This window comes from Uloborus diversus, chromosome 9 (genome assembly GCF_026930045.1).
Source record: "Uloborus diversus isolate 005 chromosome 9, Udiv.v.3.1, whole genome shotgun sequence".
NCBI classification, from domain to species: domain Eukaryota; kingdom Metazoa; phylum Arthropoda; class Arachnida; order Araneae; family Uloboridae; genus Uloborus; species Uloborus diversus.
In genome coordinates, this window is record NC_072739.1 from 141,793,561 (window position 1) to 141,820,038 (window position 26,478).

The 26,478-nt window shown below is 32.8% G+C and overlaps 1 protein-coding gene across 2 annotated transcripts; it reads right to left on the minus strand.

Annotated features, from left to right (window-relative positions):
- Window positions 1-278: 278 nt before the first annotated feature.
- On the minus strand, window positions 279-19,619 carry LOC129229265 (dicarboxylate carrier SLC25A8-like). Of its 2 annotated transcripts, none has more exons than XM_054863536.1 (7): window positions 19,536-19,619; window positions 15,841-16,044; window positions 14,549-14,721; window positions 12,804-13,020; window positions 10,127-10,336; window positions 3,800-4,082; window positions 279-507 (listed from the first exon to the last, which is right to left on the minus strand). In XM_054863536.1, the coding sequence occupies exons 3-7, from the start codon at window positions 14,672-14,674 to the stop codon at window positions 294-296; spliced, it is 1,050 nt and encodes a 349-aa protein (XP_054719511.1). In that variant the 5' UTR covers window positions 14,675-14,721; window positions 15,841-16,044; window positions 19,536-19,619; the 3' UTR covers window positions 279-293. The 2 variants fall into 2 exon arrangements, with proteins under 2 accessions (XP_054719511.1, XP_054719510.1); XM_054863535.1 differs by lacking the exon at window positions 19,536-19,619 and adding an exon at window positions 19,326-19,452.
- Window positions 19,620-26,478: the final 6,859 nt, after the last annotated feature.

Sequence of the window (26,478 nt, forward strand, 5' to 3'; positions counted from 1 at the left end):
GAACTTTTAATGTAAAAGCAGAAAAAGAAATCTATTGCAATCAATATAACATTAAGATTTATTTTATCATTAATAACAATATTTATACAAAAAATTCTCTTCATTGCAATTTTACAAAAAAAAATTTAAAAATCAGAAAAAACACAAAATAGAAGAACTACTAATTGATATAATTCACCAAAAGCTATTACTTGAATATTGTAATTGAAATGCAAAGCTTTAGATGCAAATTCGGGATACAAAAAAGTTTAGAATGAATTCAGTTATAAAAATGAAAGCAAGTTTTGAAATGTTTAATCCCACTGATTGATTACAGTGGGGCACAAATGATGATGCTGCACCCCAACTGAGGCATCTCTAACAGGAAGAGGTGCACCGGCATACACTCTGGGTACAGGAGGCACAACACTGCCTTGGCTAATGTGAGTGAAAAGACGTTTCAACTGCTCAAAGGTTACAAACATACAAATGTTCCATGATCCGAGACGAATAAAGGATGGCATGAACCTAGATAAAAATAAAATCAGTAATTAAATAATTTAATTAGCATGACACAAGCGAATAAATAAAGACAGTTGCGGCATGTACTATAGGCAGAGCCATAACCAAACTTTTGTTTTTGGGCGGGTTTTACGAAAAAACCTTGAGAAATCTGTATGATCAATAAAATCAAGTTTAATTCGTTTCATCTACTCATTTTTATTGCACTAGGTTATTTTAGTGGAGAGGGGGAGGGGGATGGTAGAATTTAGAGGCATTAATATAAGCACGGAAAAGATGACATATCTATTGAATGAAAAAAAAACCTGATGCGTATAATGTATAACTTCACCCCAGTTAAATATTGGATGTTTTTTTAAAGAACTCAAAAGAATAGATGGACGTACTCACATACGCGCATTCCAAGTCATGCTTCTTAAATTCATATTGCTTGACACTCAAAAATGTCAAAATATCAAGTTAGGCACTTTCGAATTTAAAGAATTATTTTTTGTTAGCGACATGTTTCCAAAATCTGAAGGGAAATGATGTATTGTTTTGTAAGAAATGATGCCTACAATAACTGCTATAAAAATAAATACTTCAAGTAAAGCACTGAGTTTGTACAATTCTTTTTCACTAATAATCATAATACCATTTTTCAAATGAAGCTGAAAATGAAATAAATAAAATAGTAATAATTTTTCAGCAAAAAAGGGGGAGGGGGTTAGCAAAAAGCAATTTAGTTTTTGGAATAGCTTTGCAAATTTTTCGGAGAGTTTAAACCCTCAAAAAACGCACCTTTAAAATATGGCCTGACCATAGGAATCACTGGTAGGGCACCTATTTGGCATTTGCATGGCAATGCCAAACTATGTTCATAAAAAAAGTAAAAATAAACATTTTTTTTCCTTTTTTTTCAATATAGTTTTAAAGAACAAAACATACTTTTACGTGAAAAATTGACGAATAGAAATGAAATAGTACATAAATATTCATACAAGAAAATATTTGCTTTGCAACCAGGAAGTGATTCTAGTAAATACGATGCAGAAATGTTATGACTTAACAAAAAAATAAAAAATCAGTGCTGTATGAAACGTAATTATGAGATTGACAGAAATACCATTTGTGCAATTCGACTACTTGTCATTTGTCACTTGAAAAACTTAAAATTTCCAGCATAAGATAATGTACTCAAAATTCTATAGCATTTACATTCTTATACTTTTTGTCTGTGAATATTTTTTCCAATTTCAGTATCCCACATGAAAACACTAACTTTCATGATGCAGAAAGCTGTATTTTGATTTCTGTGTATATATATCAAATATTTTCACAATACTTTTCCTACTAAAACTAAATTTAAATGCAGGATGCAGTTATACCAATTAGCGGAAATGTTTCAGTTTAACAATATGTGTGCATATGTAATCAAACACACATGTAGTATCTATAAATGTATGTAACGACAGGGGTCTGGCCAGAGGATATTTGGGTCCGTTAACGGACCCTTCACAAAAATCCGATCAACCAAAACGGACCTTTCACAAAATTCTGATAAACAAGATCGGATCTTTCACAAATTGTTTTCTGAAGGAGCAAATCTGAAAGCAAAGTAACGCATATTAAACCAATAATTTTTGGAATCTTTCTTAAAGTCAAATTAGAGGGATCAGCTTACACAAAATCTGCTAATTTTGCAAAGAAAAAAAAAATCGGCACTCTTGTGATGCTCCTGCAAGCGATAAATTGCTACTGCCAAATAAATATAATGCTTGTTGTTTGCTTCTTGGAAAGAAATTAACAGCTGGAAATAAGTTTGGTTTCAAATAATTTTGTTTTATCACAGCTAATTAGCAGCGGTGTTGTTGTAAACTTTTCTGAAAAGGCGTTTGGAAAGCACTTTTCTCCCCCACAAATGATTTAATAAACAATAATAATATATATCAGCGAAATGAACTTAGAACCTTAGAACTGCAAAGGGATAGTAAGGGTGGGGAAAAAAATGTAATCGCTTCAGATAGGGTTACTAACTTTAAAATTATCACCATTTAGCCATTTAGCGTAGGGCGTTAAACCTTTATAATGACTTGATTAGAAAATATTCTCATCATTTTACCAGCTTGTCAATATTTGCGTTTCTATGGTGGGGTGCGATGTACAACTGTTATTTTGGGAGAAAATTATATGGGTTTGATTTTTCAATGCTAACAAGGATGATTAACTTTAAATAAACTGTTTTACTTGCCTTTTTTTTTCTTTAGATGTCTACATTTTTAAAAATACAATCTTTTAACATCCGATATAAGAATCATATTTTGTTCATTTTTCAAGCTAACTTCGTTTTATTAGGATGCAAATAAATGAAAAGTCTATTTTTGTTAGAACACGCTCTTCAAGTTTTTAAAGCAAAATTCCATTTTCTTTTATGACTCAAAAATTAAAATGCTGAATCAATGGTTTAATTTTATTTTTGCTTTAGCTGTGTCCACAGATATTAATGATATGTTTATCATAGGACTCTAAAATGCAATTTAAAAAAAATTTTATCAAAAATATTTCTTTTACAAGCCGTTTTTATACCTTTGATGCCTTCACTTTGAGAATTGCGATCTCTTTGCATCCGCTATGGGATTCCGATTTTTTGAATTTTTGATGTTTAGTACGCTTTGTTAAGAAGTAAACAAATAAAATCTATTTTTATTTTTGTTAAAATCACGGAATTTATAAGTTTTAAACGAAATTCTGTGCAATTTTAAGAGTGTCCTGGGTCAAAAAGTTAAATGCTGAACCCCCTCATCTGAATTTTATTTATTATTATTTTTTTTTGTTACAATTATTTTAAATGCTGTACAGAAATATTTCTAGTATAATTTAACATAATGTAGAATGGTAGATAAATATTGCTACTTGAGTTAGCGATGCCGCCCCCCCCCCCCCGCTAAATACTAGAAAAACACCCCAGAATGATATTCTCAACATAGAAGAGGAAAACTCTCTACTTTAAGTTTAAATGATGTAGTTTGTGCCTGCTCTAAATTCTAAAATTTCGATTTAACAAAAAAATTTTTTTTTTTGCAAAATTTTTATTTTTCACAAAAATAATTCACTTTTCACAAAATTATTTTATTTTTCACAAAAAACGGACTTTGTGAAAAATCCTGGACAGACCCCTGAACGAACTATTAACTTTCTGATTAAGAAAAAACGCCTGAATGGATTTTACACAATTATACTGGTTACATAGTATTGTGGATACAAAATTTGTTATTCCTTTTACAAAATCGCTTAAGCTTTATTTAAAATATATAGTTACCCTTTGTAGAAAGCTTTAACACCACCTTCTTTAAACATCCTGACAGCACAGTCTATAGCACCTGCATACTGTCCTTGTCCAGAATTCATAAAACGTGTTTTCACCACATCCACAGGAGATGCCACAATAGTGGCAAAAAATCCAGCTGCAAATGCGGATGTGAAGTGACATGGAATGTTGTCTGTCATGATTTTTCTTGCTAAAATGAACTCCTTGATTAGATCATAACAGACAAGTTCTGCTGCATTGACGATAGCATTCCGGGTGATGTTCGGCAAGGTACCTGAAACAAGACAATTCATAATATTAAATTCTTTAGCCTGACGAATTTCAAAAACTAGCCTAACAGAAGAATATTACTAAGTAAAATATAAAGTTTGAAAATAATATTAAATTTAAACTAGTATGTTGTGGCCATCACGAAACTTTCTTCAATACCTTTCTTATAATTCTGATCCATCCCCATGCTTGACGAGGAAGCAATATTCCCAAACAAAAACAAAATTACACATGCAAAAACTTGACGACCATCCCAATGTCTGAATCATCGCAAAATCAAAACAAAGAGGGAAAAATGAAAGTTATTTTAAAAGTTTTGCATGAATTAATCACAAATATTTTATTTGTTAACAAACATAAGATGGCAACAGTTAAAAATTTTAAATCATTGAGATAATATTCTCGATCACTTCCATTCAATTAAAATCGCGAGAAATATTCAGATGACAGTCTATTATGATTTATCTTTCTTATTGTTGCATTAAAAAAGCTATTTTCATTCGCAAAAAAGAAAAAGAAATCAACACCTCTTGGAGCGATTGGCGCCTAAAATAAACCAACGCCTGTTTACATATGGATTCATATTCATTTCAAATTTCATCCAGAACGTAGCATTACTTCTTGAGATATGGCACTTATAATGGAAAAAAAGAACGTTCGATCATGCCATCCCCTTTTCAGCTGTTGACACCAAAATAGAATCGGCTCTTATACTCTTTAAGGGCTACTTGTCGATAAATTTTTGTTTGATTCCTTCATTATTTCTTGAGATCCAACAATCAAAATTGACGACAAAAAAACGTTCTATAGCTCAACCCCCGTTTGAGCTATTGACACCAAAATTGAATCAGTACCTGTAACTGTTAAGAGTAACGTACGGACCAAATTTTCTTTGATTCCGCATTTCCAAACATTTTCCAAAAAATGGTCAAAATGGAATCGGCACAACTCAAAACTTTCAAATCCGTCAAAATTCGAAAATTTGCACGAATCCAATACTTTCTTCTATATATTGGATATAGAAGAAAGTAAAAAGGGGTAGGTGAGGGGAGGGGGTCATTAAATGAGATTAATAGTTTCAACAGGAAGGGAAAAAAATTTACTTTTATAAGTCACCTTATTCAGCCACGCCCGCTCAAGTCGAAGGGACCAAAAAAATTTTTGTTATAGCAGCAATTTCGTTATAAAAAGTTAAATTACACACAGTAAAACATGAAGTAAAACATAAGCTCTTAAATTATAACAATGAATTCGGTAGATTCTGTTCCACTACAAACAAGCTTGACTGTATATTAATATAACTAGATCTTTCTTATTTATTTTAACCTTCTACTGCTCACAGTGACTCTGAGGTAACATCAAATTTGATCACTATATTTCCCTAAAGGAGCATTATTCTTTTGTTGACCAATGTGACTTGCTTGCTGTAATATGGCAAATTTACACTTAAGTTGTTGGCAGCAGATGGTGACTAATAATCACCACTCGCCAGCGGTAATGACAAAAAAATTTTTGCTGACTAAAAAATGTCAAGGCAGCTCCCAAAGCAGCCTTGACGACAACTAAAAATTCATTTTCCCTGAACGAAAATAAAGCAAAAAGACTCATTACACCGACGAGTGTAACGCCAGTACTTTAATCCAGGAAAGGCTATAAAACACTGATAGGAAAATAGCATTTGGCAACGAGGACTAAATTATTGGAATGAGTAAAAAGTTAAATGAAATGCTTTTTGTGAGAAAAAGGTAACAAAATTTGTGATAAATCGGCAAATAAAATTATGTTTACTTAACTTCCACCATTTATACTTTTAATTTATTTTATTTGTATGGTGTCTTTATTACCTCTAATTTAAAAAAAATATTTTAAATACAAATTGCATTTTTCAGAAAAGATTTGAAATTACAATTGAATGAAGAAGTCTGAAGAATAAGTATGTACATATTGTAATATTACATTGCAAAATGATGAGGTGGGGGACATAAAAATTAGTTTTGAAACACTCTTTTGAAGTTGCCACTAACTTTTTTGGATTCACTGGACACTATGTATACATATATATTTTTAACCTGAAGCATGAGTTGCTCATAATATTTTAGTCAGTCAAACACAAAATTTTAAAAACAAAAATCCACTTTATGTGTGTTAAATACATTATTCTTTAATATTCTGTGCATATACATATTTTTCTACAAGAAATAATAATTTGACCAATAGAAAGGTAAATTTCATTTAATGAAACAAACCAAAACATGGAACTCTGCAATTAGCAGTAAAATGTTTTTCTAGTTTGAACTTGAGAGCATTTTTTTATCATCGCAACCACTTATGAACTTTGTTGATTTTTACGGTTTAACTTGTCAGATATTACATAAAGAATAGAAATGTGACAGCATACCTTTCAAGATAAAAATGTCCCGCTAATAATTAATGACAAAGTTAACTGGAGGAAAAAAATAAAACATTTAAGATTTACATAAAATCGCACAAAAAAATTAAATATTTCAGATTCTGAGCATATTGCTATAGGGAGAGTTTCTTACATCCCAATAAATCAATTATAACCAAAATTTCCAGCTCTGTAACAAGATAGTTTAAAAAATTCTCAGTTTTCAAATAATAAGATTAATTTGGTACAATAAAAAATAAAAAAACAGCAACACTCACATTTTAACCAAAATTTTAATGATGCATATGCAAAAAACAAGAAAACTAAAAAATTTTTTAAAAAAGTGGTGAAAGGATATGTAAGGTTTCCAAAAAATTGAATTCCAGGTCTCCAAATTGATGCATCAAACGTGCAGGAGGTATTACCGAAAAGATATTACCTACTGCATGTTTGAATCCATTGGGAAACCTGGAATCCAACTTTTTTCAAATATAAACCTTGAAGTGGCTACTACTGAAGCACTGGCCACTACTGGTGTGTTTACCCGACATGTGTAACAATTATTTCAGAGACAATAAGAATGCATGTTGTTAAAGATCTCTTCTCTGGTAAAACCTTGCATCAACAAAATTACCTTCCTTTGCTTCAGTTTCAACTTATTGATTTTTCTAATGAAAATAACTTCAAAACAGAGAAATAAGAATAAAAACAATTTAAAACACAATTTTTTTTTCTCCAGCTAGGGCGATTTCTTAATAAATCATATTTCTATAGTTTATGTGTTAACGTACTTTGTATCCGATTCCTGAAGACTCCAGTAATAAATGGCCAAATGCAAAAAATTTTAATAAAATGAAATTTAAAAAATAGGGCAACAGCATAAACAAATATTCAGAGCAAAAAAGCAAAATATAAGTGCAATGCAGGAATGAAACTCATAAAGAAATGATTTGAGAACCATCTACAGCGGTTTTGAGTAATATCTTTTGCAGAGCAATTCAATTTTATACTTTAAATTGTTGGGGGGGGAAAAACCCCTAAAGCTTAGAATTGTATTTTAAAAATCATTTCAAAAATACACATAAAAATAATCATTTTAAATTAATAAACAAAACATTCATAGAACTAAGTGATGCTATGAGCATAAAGAACTGTAATTTTCCATATCCATACATGTCACTAAAACATTAACAAAATAAGAAACAGAAAAATAGAAAAGACAGAAAAACAGGGGTAGAAGTGATCGACTTGTCACATATAGGACATTTTCCACAAAAAATATAGGACAAATATAGGACACATTATATGAATAGTTTCGCTATGAAAAAAGATATAATACATATATATTATTTATTTATTCTCATCAATGATTTTATTTAAAAAAAACCCTCAAACAAAATTATAACTTACACCTGAAATGACTTTCCTGTAGTTGAAAGAATAATTTTTGAAAAAAGTGTACTTTGTAGACAAAAAAAAAGAACAAAGTGAAATTTATTGATAATTAATACAGCAACTCACAATTTTTTCAGGGATAGAAGTGTCACAAACATAGCTTATATAAATAAATAAAAACCGTCTTTGTGTTGAGAACTAACAGGAAATAACCAATGCTTTGTAGCACAAATATAGGTATTTTGTGCTATAAAATTTCACAAAAAGAAAAGATTGCAAAAAGACTATTAGAACATTCCGATCAGAAAATGCACTAAACACAAATATACCTGCGAAAACAAAAACCGAAAATCACGCTGGAAAACAAAACAAACTGCTGTTGCCAAACGCAAAATTCTAAAACCAACTTCAGAATTCGTTCTCGAAACCCCACCCACTACAGTGACGTCATATTGCTGTAGCCAATGAGAGAAGATGCCTGTTGCAGGATTTAGTGAGTTGCGTTTTTTTATTTGAAATTCGTTTGCACACGTACTTTCGACGAAAAATCCGAAGTCAGATAGTTTATTTACTGTTGTTTTAAAGAAATAAATTGGATAAAAAACAGGAATATAGGAAATATAGGACATTTTCCAAAAATATAGGAAATATAGGACGATTTTCATGCTTTTTTTTGAAAATATAGGAAATATAGGATATATAGGACCACTTCGACCCCTGGAAAAAGGAGTTTTGAAGTTAGTTTTAAGTTTACAAGTAATAATAATACAAGAGAATGGACCAGAAAAAGAAGAAGAATACAAGTGCCAGGAAAAAAACCAACACAAAACACGGGCATTGCTTGAAAATGCTCGTAGAACGATTCTTGGCAAGAAATGCAAAGCAGACTAACTTCTTTCCAGAGTTTCCATTTTTTACAAAAGGAAATTAATAAAATGGGAGCAGGGAAAGTTTTTTAAAAAATATTTGATATTAATTTTGAAAAGAAAAAAAGAATAGAGCTGGGCTGTTTTCCTTAGTAATTCATTGAAACTTTAAACTTTAGTAAAAGAAATCAACATTGGGCTTTGAAATAAGATAGAGGTACATGAAATACACCCCCAGCTCAGTCATTTCCAGCAGAGGACTGCAGTTTTGTGCTCATTAGCACTCATCAGCCCGGCATAGGAAAGTGACTGAGCTGGAGATGGAAAACCTCTTAAGGAAACCAAGAGTGCCAAACAAAAACCAAGAGTGCCAAACAAACTGGTAGCTAATATAGAATTAGCGCAGACACGGCTATTAGCTACCAGTTTGTTTGGCACTCTTGGCTTCCTTAAGAGGTTTTCCATCTCGAGCTCAGTCACTTTCCTATGCCGGGCTGATGAGTGCTAATGAGAACGAAACTACAGTCCTCGGCTGGGCAGTAATTTACTGAATATAAGATAGAGGTAATTGAGAAAAATTGAGAGAATTTTTCATCTCTCAAAGACTTGCTTAAAAAAATCAAAAATAAAGTACCTTGTTAAAATTCTGGAGAATTTCTGTTCAAAATCAAGCACTTTAAAGAACTCTTTGTAGCAGGCCACTGAAATAAAGCACTTTCAAGGACCTATGGGAACCCTGAACTGATTTGCGAACTGAGAGGTTGCCGCTTTGAATATCAGCAAGAGCCAAGAAAATACTTAGGTTATAATATTAAGATTTCTGTTCAACAAAAATAGCTTAATTTATTTGCACATTAGTTTCTGAATTCTATTCGTTCGAGGTAATTTCAGACTTTGATAATATATACTTGTCAAACATTGATTCATTTGATGAGCTTGCATTTAGTTTGTACTTGGCACATCTGATTTTCTCCACACCTATACCAATATGAAGTCAATCCACTTTCCAAAATTTATTAGGTAGCTATGGTAAAATTAAACAGTTGGAAAACTTGCTCTACCAGTTAAAATTTTGAAATAGAAAGTATTTTATGTCTTTACATCTATGGTAAACAGAGAAAAAAATGTTTTTAATAAGAAACCAAGAAGAAATACTTACCAATACCCAAAAAAAAAAAAAAAAAAAAAATCAAACAATAAAGGGGGGGGGGGGACTAATAGAAACTGGAAACAGAAAGGCACTTGAACCACACATTAAATTATTTGAAGCTATAAGGGAAAAATATAACATTGAAAATTTAACAGACATAGCCTTTACAGAACTTTAGAAAACAAACTAAAAACTAAAAACACAATGCATGAACAGTTCAGAATAGTCAAAAAATTCAATTTTATTACCTTTCCACAATCCTTTCATTCCTTCTTCGACAGCTATAGTTCTGTAAGCGCTCATTGTTCCAACATAACGAGCAGCTGTTCCAGAAACTTGAGCTTGCATTCTCACCTTCACGACATCAGTAGGTTGTGCAAATACTACAGACATACCACCAGTCGTTACTCCAGCTAATATACGGATACCAACATGGCCAGGTGATACACTTCCTGATGCTGAAAGTATGAGTTTACTCTATTATTTCACTCAATATAATAAAGAAATACAATAAACTTTGATTTCCATATTTCGAAAATATTTTGCCCCCTCAATGCCTCAACTTGATAGCTGCTTGGTAACATCTTAGGAAAGTTTTTACCAGTTAAAAAGCTATTTTATGAGGGGAATCGCTGTACTAATTTTAAACTATTGTAAAAGCATTATTATTAGATATACATAATTTTCGTATCCAAGTACTCTCCAGCTCCATTAGAAAACTTTCACTTTGCAGAATACAAAACATTAAAAAAGAACACAAAAGTGATAACCAGCAACACATTCCAGGGTATGATAGGTTGGTTCTTGTTCCATTCCATCATACAAGAAACATACAATCTAGATTTTAGAAATGCTTTTGCAAATATTTGCTGTCAACAAACGTAATGATGTCATAAAAAAATATTCTTAAATGTTTAATATGTTCACAGCTGCTGAACTGCCTCCACCATGATTTGGATTGAAGAGGAGGAGCCGTTAAACATTGGGTATTGGCCCCGAATAGGAGAATAAACACTTTTCATTTATTGTAACTGTATATTTATGTTTAGAAATTTTTCTTGCACGTTGCATGATTATTTTGTGCTGGTGTTAATTTTACGAGATGGGTAAACATAAATGCATTTTCAATGATCATTTGAAAAATAAGTTCCCATTTCTCAAAAAGGGTGACAAAGGAAGGCGAAATATTTTGTGAAAAATGTCAAGGGCATTCATTCAGTATATCCCATGGAGGACTGTAGGATGTAACAAAACATAAAACACAAGGATGCTGAGTGTTCTGCTACCTTTTCCAGCAAAGTTAGCAATTTTTTCAAGTTCTTTATTGGTATATTTGAATTATTTCTTGGAATTTCTCTGTTATGTAAAACTCCTCCCCACCCCCTCCCACACCTTCATGTGTCCTGATTTTTAGCTTGAAAAATCTGGTCACATTACTCTTACAGCACTTCATCGTATGAATATGTGTATTTAAGAGAGATAAGAGTAGGCAGTGGCGGCATTTTGGGCTCATAAGTGAGGGGGGGGGGGGTAAAAAAAAAAGAAAGACAACTAAAAGTCATGGGAATTTTAGTGGCAAACTAAAAGCCATTGGACTTTTAGTGGCAACAAAAAAATGAGATAGAAAAAAAGTACAAAATTTTGTTAGGGCTGGTTCAGAGAATACTGAAGCAGATAAGTGGAAATCGATGCAAGCCTAAGAACTCAACTCATATTTTTCTTAAGATTTTGATGAATTTTGTACACAATAACTTTCCCCAAAGGAACTCCGAGACATAAATTCTTCGACTTACATTGTTTACCCCGAAATGTTTTGAGGTGTCACAAACAATTAGTAATAATTTTACTAAATAAATACGGCTTGTTTATGCAAAGCAATTGATTTACCAATACCTAAACAATAAACCCATAAAATGAAAGTTATTGCTTGTGCAAAATAATGTTTCGTAAATCGATATACATAGTGAAACAAATAATTATGTTCTGAAAATTATGCTTTCTTTATAACTTCCAGTTCAAATTCCTAAATTGGAGAATAAAATAAATTAACCATAAAAAGGGGGGGGGGTTGCCCCTTGAAACGCCGCCACTGGAGTAGGGTGCAGTCAGAAAGTTCTAATTCTTCAAATTGGAAAAGTTTGGGATCTCTGAATTAAAACAACTGAATGATGTCTCTTCTAACTCCCCTTTGTGCAAGCTTTGTTTAAGCCTGAAATCATATCTAAACCTAAAACCAATTACACTGATAAATAAGACTGAACGACAAACCCAAAAAAGATCTCTCAATTTTATGTATAATCTTACTCTCAAAACAGAAAGTTAAGGGTTTTTTTTTTTTTTTTTTTTCAAAATTTTAAAATTAAGCAATAAAATAAAAGTGCATTTAATAGCAACATCTAAGAATCATAATGCTATGATTATGAAAAATATATGACTGTTTAAAATCTAAATTTTGATATTTTTCATTAAGCTATTTTAGATTCTTAAGATTAGAATACACAGAAATAAAAATTCATACTTGAATTATATGGCAAATATTTGCAAATAAACAATGTATAGAAACTAAAACAAGAATTCAGAGAAGTGCTTAAAATTCTCAATGATAATGTACTCATAAACTTCAAAATCTGAAAATGTTAAGAACATATAGCTCATGCTGTTCCTATTGATAGCGATTTGAAAGACAGCATCATATTCTTAACATACAATAATCAATTCAAAAGTTGCAAATTATTTTTTAAAAAAATAATCTACTCCCCCCCCCCCTCCCCGGGTTTGAGGCAGCTAATTAAAATTGATATCCAAAACTTCATAAACTACAAATACAATACAGTTAAAACTTTGGATATTGAAAATAGTATAAAACAATATACATATTTAGAGTATGAAACGTAAATACAAAAAGACAAATGACAAAGAATATACCTAAAGCACTATATTGGTTTTTAACAGAGTCGTATAACCCGATCCTGACAGATGCAAAGCACATTTGTCTCTGTAAACCAGCACAAAGCCCATTGTATAAACTTTTCGGCCCTTCCTTCTGCACGATGTTAACTATCATTCCAAACATTCCTTTGTTTGCAGATACTGCATTTTTCATTAAACTGGTTTTGGCAAGCATGGACCCTTCACCTTGAATCTGAAATGTTCAAAGAATCAAGAATTATTACCCTGATATAAAAATTTTTCATCACTGATTTAAACATAGAATTCAGTGACCAGCAAATTGCATCTCCAGAACTAAAGGCAAATGAAGTAGAATAGAGAACAATAAGTGCTCTAAGTTTTAAACTGTGTACAAGTCAAAAAAATGTTTTCATACAAAGCCAAATCAGAAAATATTCTTAACTCTTTAGTTCACTACAATAATAAAGTTGTTCTAAATCCAATAATGGAAGTACAACATCAACATATTAGGGCACAATCACAGGTAACCCCGACTGACCGTCCCCCCCCCCCCCTTCAAAACATACATTGCTTTAAAAATCTTTTACCCTGTTTTTTTTTTTTTTTTTTTTTTTTTAAAAAAAAAGCATGCTGTAATTGAATTTTGAAAATATTTGTTGGTTAATTTTTAAAAAAAAGTTAAAATATGGTAACTGGCTGACATTAAAGCATCAGTCAGTTACCATCTTTTTTAGAACTCCTTCAAAAAATATTTTGGGAACTCAATTACAAGATTAAATTGAATTTAATGTTGTGATTTTCTTTTTTAGTTGAAATTAATAAATTCAGCTAAAAAAGAACAATAAAACAGGGGCAAATATTTTTAAAATAAGATACATTTTGGGTGAGATGTGACAAACTGTTTTTGGTTTTGCTTTGAAAATATCATCAGTTACCCATGGAATTGCCCATTAGATATCATATGCATAACATTTAAAAGCATTACAGAGCATTATAGTTTCGACATACTTATGAAAGGACAAAAAATCAAATGAAGGGCTCGGGGCAAGAATGTGATATGCCACATGACGTGAATTTTTTAGTAGGCCAATTTCCAACTTATAAAAAATATTTGTAGAATTTTTCAAACGCATTATACATGCTATATTCTGCAATGCAAAACCAGATATGTTTTCCTCCAAATGACATAATCCTTTGCCATGTTTATTTCAATGTTAGTTATGAGAAACAAAAATTTTGATTGAAAAGTCACTCCTTGTGGATTGTCACATTGGTGCACAGAGCCCTTCATTTTTTAAAATTAAGATGGAAACTCATCTAAAAATGGAAGGTCTTACATCTGTAAAGAATCCGTGTCTGTTTAGTCACCGATATACAGTTAAAACAGAAATAACCAAATAAACTACAGAATTCAACCCCCCCCCCCCCCCCCCACCCATAGTCCCAAGCAGGGGCGTTGACTCCAGTGCACCCCCCCCCCCCCCCTCCAAACTATTTGTACGGTTGCTGGGCATCCCCACAGCCAGTAGGCAGAACAAGGGAAAGAAATAAATAAAAGAAAAATGTTCTAAATAAGAATGATTTTCAGGCTACAGACTCAGAAAGCTGCTTTCGAATATGTGCCTTGTTAGCCCCTGGACTGTTTTTGAGCACCCTCCCCTGTTTTTAAAACCCAGCGTGACTGGCCTCCAAGTGAGACACGTTTGAATGATACCATACAAAAATTTCAAATGTAAAACAATCAAATGATGAATGCCTACCTGAAGTCTTACTTTAGCAACATCAAGTGGAAAAGTAATAATGTCTGCAATACATGCAGCAGTCCCAGCACTAATAAATTTCACAGCTACGGTGGGTTCTTGACGGAGAGCAGGTAAGCCAACCATTTTGAAAAAATTTCTTGAGGTCTTGACGAATAATACTGGAATAAGATCTATTCAAATATAAAAACAAACATTAAACAAAAATCAAAATATTGCATTGAAAAATAAGCATCTTTCAATACAGTGAAATCTTTTCACAATGAACTCCAAGGAACTGCAAATTTTGTTCCTCGTAACGGAGTTGTAATGGAATTTAAGCAATAATGAAAATTAAATCGGGATTGAAAACTTGTTTAGATAAAACTGAAATTTTGTAGCATTAGTATTTCTTAGAATAGGATTATATTGTATAAGGTTTAAATTTAAAAACTGATATTCTAAGTTAATTTTGAGCATCTAAAAATTAAGAGCTTAAAAAAGACTTAATTATCCAAACTCATGTAGTCACATATATCAATACCCAAAGAATAAGCATTGCTTGAGTTTAAAAGTTAAGAAGCATGGGAACAAAACATTGGGAACATCAAATTATAGACAAGTGCATATTTAGGAAATTCAGTAGGGATCAGTCTGTATCAAATCTTTCAATTTTAATATTCTGCTAAGCCACCAAATGACATTTTTTATTATTTTCTTACAAAAATATAAATTCCAAGGCTTTCACCAATGGTATAATTATTTCCCTTGTACTTATAGACTGGTCAATTGAACGAGGATTCTGGCCTACATTTTGTCTGGCATGTCTACCACTTCTGCCATCTGTCTTTGTGCCCCTAGTTTTTCACTATGAAAATTGATTTAAATATATATTTTTTCAATCAATTGATTCAATACAATGAGATGAAGTAAAATGAATGAGAAAAGTGGTGCTCCCCCCCCCCCCTCCATCAACAAATTTTCAACAAAAAAGTACTAACTGTATTTTAAAAAACTTCTCATTTATGTAAAAAAGGCTCATTTTATCTAAATTAATAAAAAACACTTAGTTTAATGATCTACACTTTTATCTTTTTTACACCCATTTTATTCCACAGGTAGGATAAAATGTGCAATATTAAAAATATAAGCAAAGATATTTTTTATAACCACAGATAAATGTTTTTCTGGGGGGAATCCCAGTAAAACATTAATTTTTAAAAGACAAAATCAGCTAATTAATTAAATTTAGTTAATTAAATCAGTTCATAACACAAATATGTGCAAACGCATTAATAATACAAAAAACTTACTTTTTCTTTTTGCTGTTGTTATTGAAAGCTGCTGGTTAAGATGACTGCCAGAAAAAAAGATGTGAATCAACTTATTCTCATACTACTAAACAAACTAAAAATGTCCCGAATGTCACTACTCCAGTGTACTGGAATCTCAGCGCCACGACTGACTAGATGTTTTTTCAGCTTGGTTCGAGGACTTGCGTAGTTCATAATAATAATCTGAGAAGAGAAACTCATATTACTATGAAGAAACCATTTTCCATTCAAAAAATTATGATGAGCATAACTTTCTGTTTTGAAAAGAACAATTTGAACTAAAGCAACAATGTTCAAGAAACAAAGAAATACTAATTAACTTTAAGCTTTAAGTATTTAATTTATCAATAAAATATTTTAAATTAAAAAAAATTAGAGCAGAAAAAATTATGAAACAAATCTGAAATTAAAGTTTGTCCTCGAATTCAAATTTGCATTAAAAAATCCAAGTAAACTCCCAATTCCTTTAGTGCCTAAAAAAACACAATAAACTTTTTGACATTATCTATGTATCACCCCCTACCCCTCTCTCACACACGCAAAATATAGAGGGTTGGAACATGCATGTTCCTTAGAAATTTTAGAGGACATGCATGTATTGCCTGAAAAAACTGGTTTCAGAAATTGTAGCTTTTCAAATAGATATTTCACTTTTTATTTCTATGAAACTAGGAAATATGTTATTTTACATTAAAATATAACCATGAACCTCTTTCTTAAAACTTGAACAGTCAGTTCATCTGCAGTTGCATTAAAAGAGTACATTCAAAAAATGTAAAGAATATGTATATAAGAATGAATTCAACAAACATTATTCAAAAGATATTCATATCATATAAATAGCAACAAGTGACACACTTCAGAGAGAAAAACCAAATCTAGCTGTTATTACTTCAGACTTGACAGCAATACCCTTTCCATGATCAATCATGGATAACTAACTTTAAATTGCCCTTTCTGATCATCCACATGACAGGTCTGCAACTAACTTGAATCAAACTGGCAAATATTAACAAAATAGAAAGCTTTAAAACAATTTAAATTCAATTGCAAAAAAATTGCCAGCAACAGGCAGTACGTTTAAAAATGTTTATCAAGGCAATCTATTGCCTACAATATCTTAAATAGACAAGTGTGTCCCCGCTCTTCCAAAGCATAATAGTACACCCCTTTCAAATTACACAGAATATCCCCCCCCCCCCCCCATTGTAAGATAAAAATACAAAATATCTGCGCACACAACTCAAAACTATCTGCAGGTATTTAAAACAATATACAGTGGATAGGTAAGATTTTCAGTAATACAATGCTTATTTTATGCTGTCAATCATCCATGAAAGCAAGAGATTAGTTTAATTAATTTAACAACAGATTTTCAAGATAACACTTGTTCAAACTTGATATTAAACTTTGAGCTGAGTAGTTACATATTTGAAGCAAAGGTATCTGCACAGCAGCAAATGTATCCACACACGGCTTGCGCTGCACGTGTGTGTTTACATTATCTAGCTATGATCCCCCCTCCCCCCCCCCAAAAAAAAAAGAAAGAGATCAACAAAAATATCCCTTATACAACTTTCAAAAACCAAATGTGAAAAAAAGATAGGCTATTATTCTCCTCAGTAGAGAAACAGCTTAGTTTAAACACTTTTGGGATAGAAAGAAGGTTATACATAAAATCTTAACTGCTAGGGCAAGTTATTTTAGGAGAAAAATGGTTGTTAGCAACTGACAACATGGGTACATTAAAAAAGAAAACATCTTTTCTTCGTTTTTACCAAATTATACTAATAGCATGAAAATAACAAAAGAATTCAGAATAACTTTCAGTATAATATTAACGGAAAACACACAGAAAAATACTTTGCAATAAATATAATTCTATTTGATTCATATTCTAAATTTTTATTAAGAAAGGTATAGGACTCACAAGAACTCATTCTTTAAGAAATTGATTTCAGTAAAATGTTCTTAATAGCAAAACAGATATCCTATTCAATTACACCTTCTTTAGAGAAAGTCCTACCTTTTGGAAAAACAGTATTGTGCAAATTTTTTTGATTGATTTCAGAACTATTGCAATATTTCTCATTCTAGTATGGTATTGTTAATACTAAAGGTTAAAAACTCATTCCTCAGCCCCCCCCCCCCCAATCCTCACACATAAAAATGTATTAATTTATTCCTTGCATGCACCACATGTTACAAGGGTGCCCCCCCCCCTTCCAAGAGCAATGGCACACCCCTCCCCCAATACCACAAAACCCCTCTCCGAATTGGAAGCCCCCTCCCAACAAAAAGGAGAAAATACCCCTTAAAATCCCCTAAAAATTTCAATTGTTCAGTCTGCGTCATGCACCCCCCCCCCCCCCAAACCCCTTCCCCTGGTGGGCACCACTGCAAAGAGGGTGACTTTTTTACTGTTTTACATGGTACAATTAACTGCAAAATTTTAATGAGCAAAATATCTCTTTAGAAAAAATAAATAAAGAGAGAAAGAGATGCTTAATCACAAGATTCATCAAAGAAACATTTTGAATCTTATTCTATGTAAAGATAAATAATTTGGTTTATAATTTTTTCAATCATTTCAGATTTAAAAAAAATAATAAAAAAGGGAGATGGCATAAAACACTTTAAATCATGCAAAAATTTTGTTCCATTAAAATTTTTAAATGCTTCTCATAGCATAAAAATATGCAAAATTGCTTAACTTAGAGAAAACTACAGCCTGAAATTCATTTTTGAAGCTTTCTCTTATAAACGTGTTTATAGCACTGAAACACTTGTGTTATGAGAAACTCTTTCAAATGCATTTAGTCCAACAGTCCAAAACATTTACAATATATTGGTAATTCAGTTGGACTTTAAAAATTAATTATAATACTTTTTCTAAAGAAATAAAAAATAAAAGAGACACTATGCATTCCATATCACCATCATAAGTCTCATATTCGATATTATTTACACCTGCAGAAAAAAATAAGATGCATTGACAATAAAATATGATGCATTAAGAAATAATAATTATATCAACAGAACCTTTGACGAAAATTTTATCAGAGCAATGTACAAAGTTAAATAAATTGCATCTCTTTTCCTAGCCCATTTCAGAATACGACACTTACCGAAGATTAGAAAAAAATATTTTTCGCAAGCTGTCAATAGGCTTTAAAAACATATGAATGGTATGAAACCAGAATATTTAACTCTGAACAGTCATATGCAAAATTTTTCTAATGATTAATTTCTCTTGAAAGCATTTTTGAGAATGGTGTGGAACTAACATTAATTTGCATATTTTTTTCAGTTTATAAAAAAGAAAAATACCAACACGGAATCCCCTATCTGATGTTATTTATGCAATATTTGCATTATAAAATGCATAACTAGGATTTATCATTGTGAAAAATATGTACAGAATTTGCAATTTTTCAAAATTTATTAAAGAAATAAATTCTTACGGGATACTTAAATATAACAGTTCAGAATTCGGCATGCAATCCCCGAATAATAAATACAGGTTTTGAAAAACAGAAAGGAAAAGTTCTCAAAACATTCAATGAAAAGTTTTTATCGCGGGCTTATATTTTTATACAAACGATAAGCAAAAGAAATGTAAAAAAAAAAATTATCCGCATCTTAAAATGAAAAATCAAAACAAATTTACTCACTGTTGCTCTTTCCATTGAATTTCGTCGTCTACGATGGTAGAAAGCCGTGGTAGCAAGATAAGGATGCAAGAGCCAATCATCTTGCAGCATTTAGAAGGAGTGATTCCTCTGACCAATCGTTGTCAATCATCACGAAGATCCAAGGTTAAAGTCGAAGTTCTTTTTAAATAATGTAGTTATTTTTTAAGGCTTGGAAAGTTTTGTTTTGATAGAGTTTAGTGACAAGATAATTTTCAACAATAATTTCTGAACATTGCGAAATTCTCAATTGTGACAACTATGGCCTAGAACTTTTCCATTTTGAACTTTCGTGGCACAGTAAAAAGCTCAAAAGTCGAGATCAGAAACATCCAAAAGAGCACCTGATATGTGAAAACACAGAACTCTTAAAAACGTCTAAGAAACATAATCAGCATTCTAGGGAAATAGTTTCTAGAAAAGTTGTTTCTGTTCATATCAACTACACTTTTTATGTTGATCAAGCGTACTATTAGAGTGAAGAGACTTTCTTGTTTCTTCTATGAATGTAAAAAGGAAGGCGTGGTAGCATGAAACAATATCAATATTCGATAGTAAAAATACAGTAGGTGGCACAGGGATACATTAAATTGTCGTCTAATTCAGAGACACAACACAACCAGGAAAAAATTTTAAATCATGAACCCGTCCCAAACACCCTCCAGCTCTGGTTAGTTGAGCTGTGACCTTGACTATGTTTACCTGTTTTAGGGGAATTTAGTGAAAAATAGACGCGTTATTGGCTCGGATTTTAGTTGGAATATTTTTGAAAACTACTAAGAAAGATTCTCAACTCAATTTAGCGCCAATTACCCCCTCCCGATTTTCCGAAACAGAAGTAAACATTGTCAGAGTCGGAGCTCAACTTCTCAGAGCTTCACAATAACTAATCTTTACAAAAATCTAAACAATAGCTTTGGTGACTTTGAAGTTTCGGAAATCGGAAAAGTAATGTTTTATTTGAAATTTGCTTCGGAACTCAAATAAATGAATTTAGCAAACACAAGGGTGCCCACCTGTGTGGGGGGAGGGGACTGCGCCATCGAAATTTTTAGGGTGGTTGTTTTGAGGGGTATGTTTCTCATGTTAGGGGGGGCTCTCGCTTTGGTGGGACTTCGCGATATTTATACGGGGAATGCGTCCTTGCTCTTAAGGGAGGGCACCCCTAGCAAACACATACTAATATAAAATCGGATAACTGAAACCGCACTATTCTATATTTATATAGCTTTTGCGTAGAGTAATATTTTATATCAAAACAGGAGAACAGTCCTAGCCTTGCGTATATTTCTTCCTTTAATTGAGTGTTAGAAATGTTCTGACCGCTCATCGTAGTATTTAAGCTGTGATTTTTTCAATTGTGGAACTTTAAGACGTTCTTTAAAAATCTGGATTGGAGAATCCGTTTCAACACTCTCAGAGCACTATACTACCGGAGTTTTAGACTGTGGCTTTTGCTGTACACAGTGAAACCTGTGTAAGTTGACCATTTTTGGTGCACACTACTTTAGTGGTCAACCTAAACAGGTGGTCAACTTATAGAGGTTGATTTATATAATATGGCCGGGACTAATTCTGTACCTACTTTGACAGATGGTCAACTTACAAGGGTGGTAAACTTTACCAGGTTTTACTGTATTTAAATATATGGAATATGTCATATAAGTGTATATATGTGTCAACTTTCTAAAAAAAATGTACTTGAAAAATAATGATCTGAACACATTGAGAGCGTGACCGGGAATAAAGAGCAAATACGAGAGCTGTCCGAAAAGTATCCGACCTTATTTCTTTGCGTGGAAGCCTAATGAATATGGATCAAGAGAGCTTACATGAAACATGAAACACACCGCCAGCTCAGTCATTTCCAGCCGAGGACTGCAGTTTCGTGCTTATTAGCGCTCATCAGTCCGGCATAGAAAAGTGACTGAACTGGAGATGGAAAACCTCTTAAGGAAGCCAAGAGTGGCAAACAAACTGGTAGCAAATATAGAATTAGCACAGACCAGACGAGTGACCGAAGCAACGTTTCGCTTCAACTAGAAGGTTGAAGGCAAGGCATGGTATATTCAGTAAATTACCGCCCATTAGCCAAGGCTAAAGCCAGAAATACATGAAATACACCGCCAGCTCAGTCATTTCCAGCCGAGGACTGCAGTTTCGTGCTGGCGGTAATTTACTGAATATCAAGAGAGCTTGTTTGAGCAGACTTTGAACATTTCAGCGCAAGCCGCGTGATTTCCCCCCCCCCCCCCCGTCCCCCCGTCTGCCAATCGCGTCAGTAAAACAGAATTAGGCGGTTGCAAAGTGTCGTGTCCTTGTGAGATTGTTTCATTTCAAATAAAATGACTAGAGACGTACCGAGTAGCACTTTGGCAGAGTAGCCGAGTGCCGAATACTCGGCCTTTTACTACATGGTCGATTACCAATTTACCGAGTACAAATTATGTTTTAAGAAGAACCACCGACACACACGTGACGAATTTTGAATTCATTGGAATGGTAGTATAGACTTCCATGTCCAAATAATAGTTTTAAAACAAAATTCCAACTGAAATTTAGCTACGCATCATTTAAAAGATTTTGTTTGTATCAATAATTTTACAAAAAAGCTATTTTTTAAATTAAAAATAAACAAATGAATAAAAGGTAGAATTGATCAAGTTGGAATTAAAACAAATTAAATCAATCTATACTTCTAATCCGCCAAACGTGAAAATTTTTTTAAAGCAAATGAAACCACGTTAAAAGCAAAAATGTGCAGGAGCACTGCTGACACGTGTTTCTGCATTACAAGGAGCGTCTTTTTCAGTGCATAAAATGTGAACTAATGAATGTAAAAAAAATTCGACTTTTGTCAGATGTCTTTAAAACTATAAGTTTACATTTTGTCGTGCATTGAAAAAAGCATTCCTTATAATGCCAAAACACGTGTCTGCAGTGTTCCTGCACATTTACGCTTTTAACGTTGTTTTATTTTTCAAGAAAAGGTGTTTTTTAGGCTTCTTATGAATAATTTTGTTTGTGTCAAAAATTCATTTAATAACATAATAAGTTTCATTAACTTTGGGGAATTAAAATATAAGATTTACTTTTTAACCTTCAATTAACGATTAAACTTCATTATTCTCAAAATTTAAATTGTAAATGATTGCAGTACATTATATGCTTGCACTTTTTTATTAATTGTAAAATCTGCTTTGAACAATATTCAATTTTTTACAGCTACTCGGTATTGGCCAAGTACCGAGTAGTTACTGAGTACTCGGTACGTCTCTAAAAATGACAGAAACGAACGACTAGAGCAGCACTGACCTCTCAATCGCCTCATGAGTCTGCGGATCAGCCAGAAGTCGCAGGGGACCTTATCAGGACAGTAATGAGCCAAATGCATAACAGAAATCGGGTTTTCCGTCAAAAACATCGAAATAAAGTGCGAGAAATCGTCACCAAAAGCCATTTACGTCTTTTGTATGGTTTATGAAAGCATTTATGCCGTTCCATCTTTTTCTTGAAATTAAAAAAAACTAACGAGAGCCCTACACAGTAATTCAGTCACACTCTGTTAACCAAAGACTGACGCTATCGACAGGGGCGGGGGGGGCGGGGATCATGTATGTGCAGAAAAGGAGAAAGGATCAAAGTCGGCTTTTGCAAGCACTCTTGATTCAGATAAATTTGGTTTTCACACAAAAATAAAGTTCGGCCACTCTTGTTAGAACCCTCACATATGCAGGGCCGGATTTAAGGGAGAGCAGGCGGGACTACTGTCTCGGGGTCTCCACAGCAAAGGGGCCCCCACAATAAAATTTTTTACAAAATATCCTAACTTTCACGGGTCGAAAATATCGGATATATACATATATATCAAAATATTCGGATATATATCAAAGTATCGGATATTTTCGAAAATATGATGATCTTTTCAAACCCTGATTAGGGGCCGCCACACTTTCAAATCCGGCCCTGCACATATGCGTAAAAATGTTTCATTTGTAAACATGGCATTGCTAAACCAATCATTTGGCATTTCAGGACCCCCCCCCCCCCCCCGCCCTCCCCGGCCTTTGAGAATAAATATATTTCCCAAATGTGAACCAGTTTTTGTTTTATGCGCATTAAATTCATTCCCACATCCTATTCCCACGATTTTTTTTTTTTCAGAAGACCAACCTGCGTGGTTACCCCTTTTCTTCTGGAACTAAAGGTGCTATTCAACAAGGAAACACCATCGCGCTACTTCAGATCACATTATTTCATGAATTTTGACTCCAAAGTAGCATTAAGTCGGGAAATTATGGCGTTCCACTTTTTTAAGTGACGCCTTATGCATCAAGCGATGGAATGTTTTTGATGAAGAGATATTCTTGAGAGAACGTTTTACGATCACGTGCTTCAAAAACAGGATCTCTCCCCCCCCCCCCTTCTCCCCAATCTGCATCTTACGTCAATCGTCATTTTGACAAGTTTTCACTAAACTGCATTTCAATAAGGAAGTCAAGAAACTAATAAAGCTGCAATTGGATACGAGCCAAAAGATTTCGCAACAGGCCTTTTTTTTTTTTTTTTCTGAAGCGCTAACATTTGAGAGGTGACGTCAAAGCAACTAAAGAATGAGAACACCAGCATTTTCGACAACAAGCATTACTTAAAACTTTAAAACAGCTGTGAATCCGCTCCTCTAACTTTCAGAAAATTTTCACCGAAATTTCCATGAACTTCGAAAGAAGTCAACAACTCGCAGGAAACTTGGTCTTACTTGGAAAAGAAAAAGAAAGAAAACATTTCTCACTATTATTCAATTATTTAATATCGTGAAATAAATTATGCTCACGAAACTAATAGCGCAATAAAGTAGAACCTTATTTATCCGGCTCCCGTTAATCCGGATCTCTGGTTCTTCCAAGTCAAAGTTGTGGAGAAAAAAAGAAAAAAAAAGTTTTGTTTACTTAGATCAGAGTGGCGCCCAACATTTTTTTTTTCAACCCGAGGGCCAGACCTCGTGAAAAACCAGTTTCTCGCACAGAATACATATAAAATTTCAAAACATTTCATTTAATAACATAACGGGAAAATATGGGAAAGGAAAGAAAATTACAAACCAATAATTGTTGTTACCAACTCTTGATGTTTGTGCGTGCTTTTCAAAAACCAATTTCTGAGTATTTGACTCCAAGTTTGTGACATTATCACTAATCGTGCTTTTCTATTTGCAATATTGAACAAAACAACTCGGACATTCCTTTATCTCAAAGATTTCTTTGGGTCCCAAACTCTTGAGACTGTTGTAAACAGGGCTGCGGAGTCGGAAGGAAAATGGCCGACTCCGACTCCTGGATTTTGAAACGCCCGACTCCGACTCCGGATTTTTTTAAAATTGTATTTTTTCTACTCCCTCTCTCCCTTCAGGGGAAGGGGGAAAACCTCTAAACAGAGATTGAAGTATTAATTCCTTTTTATGAAAATTTCGCATTTTGTTTTTTATTGTAAACCCAAGACGCATACAACGTCAGAAATTCAATTTAAAAATCAAATTTTCCAATAGTTACGAGTTAAAAAGTGAGATGACTTAAAAATCCCTTTTAAAAAATTTGAAAAGGATTATCTGTAATTTGCTTCCATTTAATGTTTAACAAATAGACATTGATCAAATCGTATGCTTTTAATTTTTGAAGGGAAAACAAAAACCTTTTTTTCTAAATTCAAGTTCTTGAGAGGGGGTGGTTTGCCCCGGGTGACACCCATCTGGTAGATGGTAAGCAAAGTTAATTTCAGAGTTTATAAAAAAATATAAATACTTTAATTCTGAAAATTTTCGCGAATATATTTTAAATTATATTTGATCAATAAAATTGCAACGAAAATAGGGCGCATATACATCAGGAGCTAATTTTACGCAAAATGCGGCGGTATACAAATTTGTACGAATAGCTTTTACTATACCTATGTTTCTCATTCGCAAAATTTTTAATTTAAATTTTATTTGCTGCTTTAGAGTTAACCTTAATATGAAGATTTTAAGATTAACTGCAATTATTGAGTGTTGTAATCAAGAAATCATTTACACTTATTTTGTTCCATACTTTTTAGTGAGAATCAAGCTTATAAATAGTCTTAAAAAAGAAAAAACCATTAGATTATCTTTTGGATTCGTGCTTTCGCGCCAGAACTTTTTTGAATTTGCCGTTCACCCTTAAACGTTTCAACATTAGCTACGGGCCTCAACTTACTAATTTGTTACGTTTCTTTTACTATTTTACAACTGAGATCGAACAAAACACTATATTTCTATTTTTATTTGTAAGTGATTAGTGCTTTCGCGCCAGAACTTTTTTGAATTTGCCGTTCACCCTTAAACGTTTCAACATTAGCTACGGGCCTCAACTTACTAATTTGTTACGTTTCTTTTACTATTTTACAACTGAGATCGAACAAAACACTATATTTCTATTTTTATTTGTAAGTGATTACTTGAAAATGTTAGGCAACAAAACCGTTTGCTGACAGTTGCTATTAGTTAAGTTAAAAAGCAAGCAAACTAGGGGACGGCTACAGAAAGTTCTGTAAGCACTCAAGCTAGCTGATTGCCATAATGGCAGTTATTTTCTCATTAGTATCTTTTCATGCATGTAATCGAAATAATTGGAAGTCAGTTTTTAAAAAATGCAAGGAGAGTCAGCGAAAGGGAAAGAAAAAAAGAAGCCCGGAGTCGGAGTCGGCATGTTTTCTAACAACTACGACTCCGACTCCTTAACCTCAAAATCAGTCCGACTCCGACTCTTCGACTCCGACTCCACAGCCCTGGTTGTAAAAACTTCTCATTACTCGATATATCAATAACTCGAACGTTTTAGTCGGTCCCTTGGGATTTCGAGTTATCGAAAGTTGACTGTAAGTTAAATTGTTTTTTGATTTCTTGAAAATA

Bases quoted from the DNA above. Each gene is read 5' to 3' on its own strand.
- LOC129229265 (XM_054863536.1), bottom strand. From the start codon at position 14,674: ATGGTTGGCTTACCTGCTCTCCGTCAAGAACCCACCGTAGCTGTGAAA. The intron at 4,083-10,126 runs GTAATAAAATTG...GTCTTGTTTCAG, and splicing joins AATGAAAGGATTGTGGAAAG to GTACCTTGCCGAACATCACC. The intron at 508-3,799 runs GTAACTATATAT...ATTTTTATCTAG, and splicing joins GTTAAAGCTTTCTACAAAGG to GTTCATGCCATCCTTTATTC.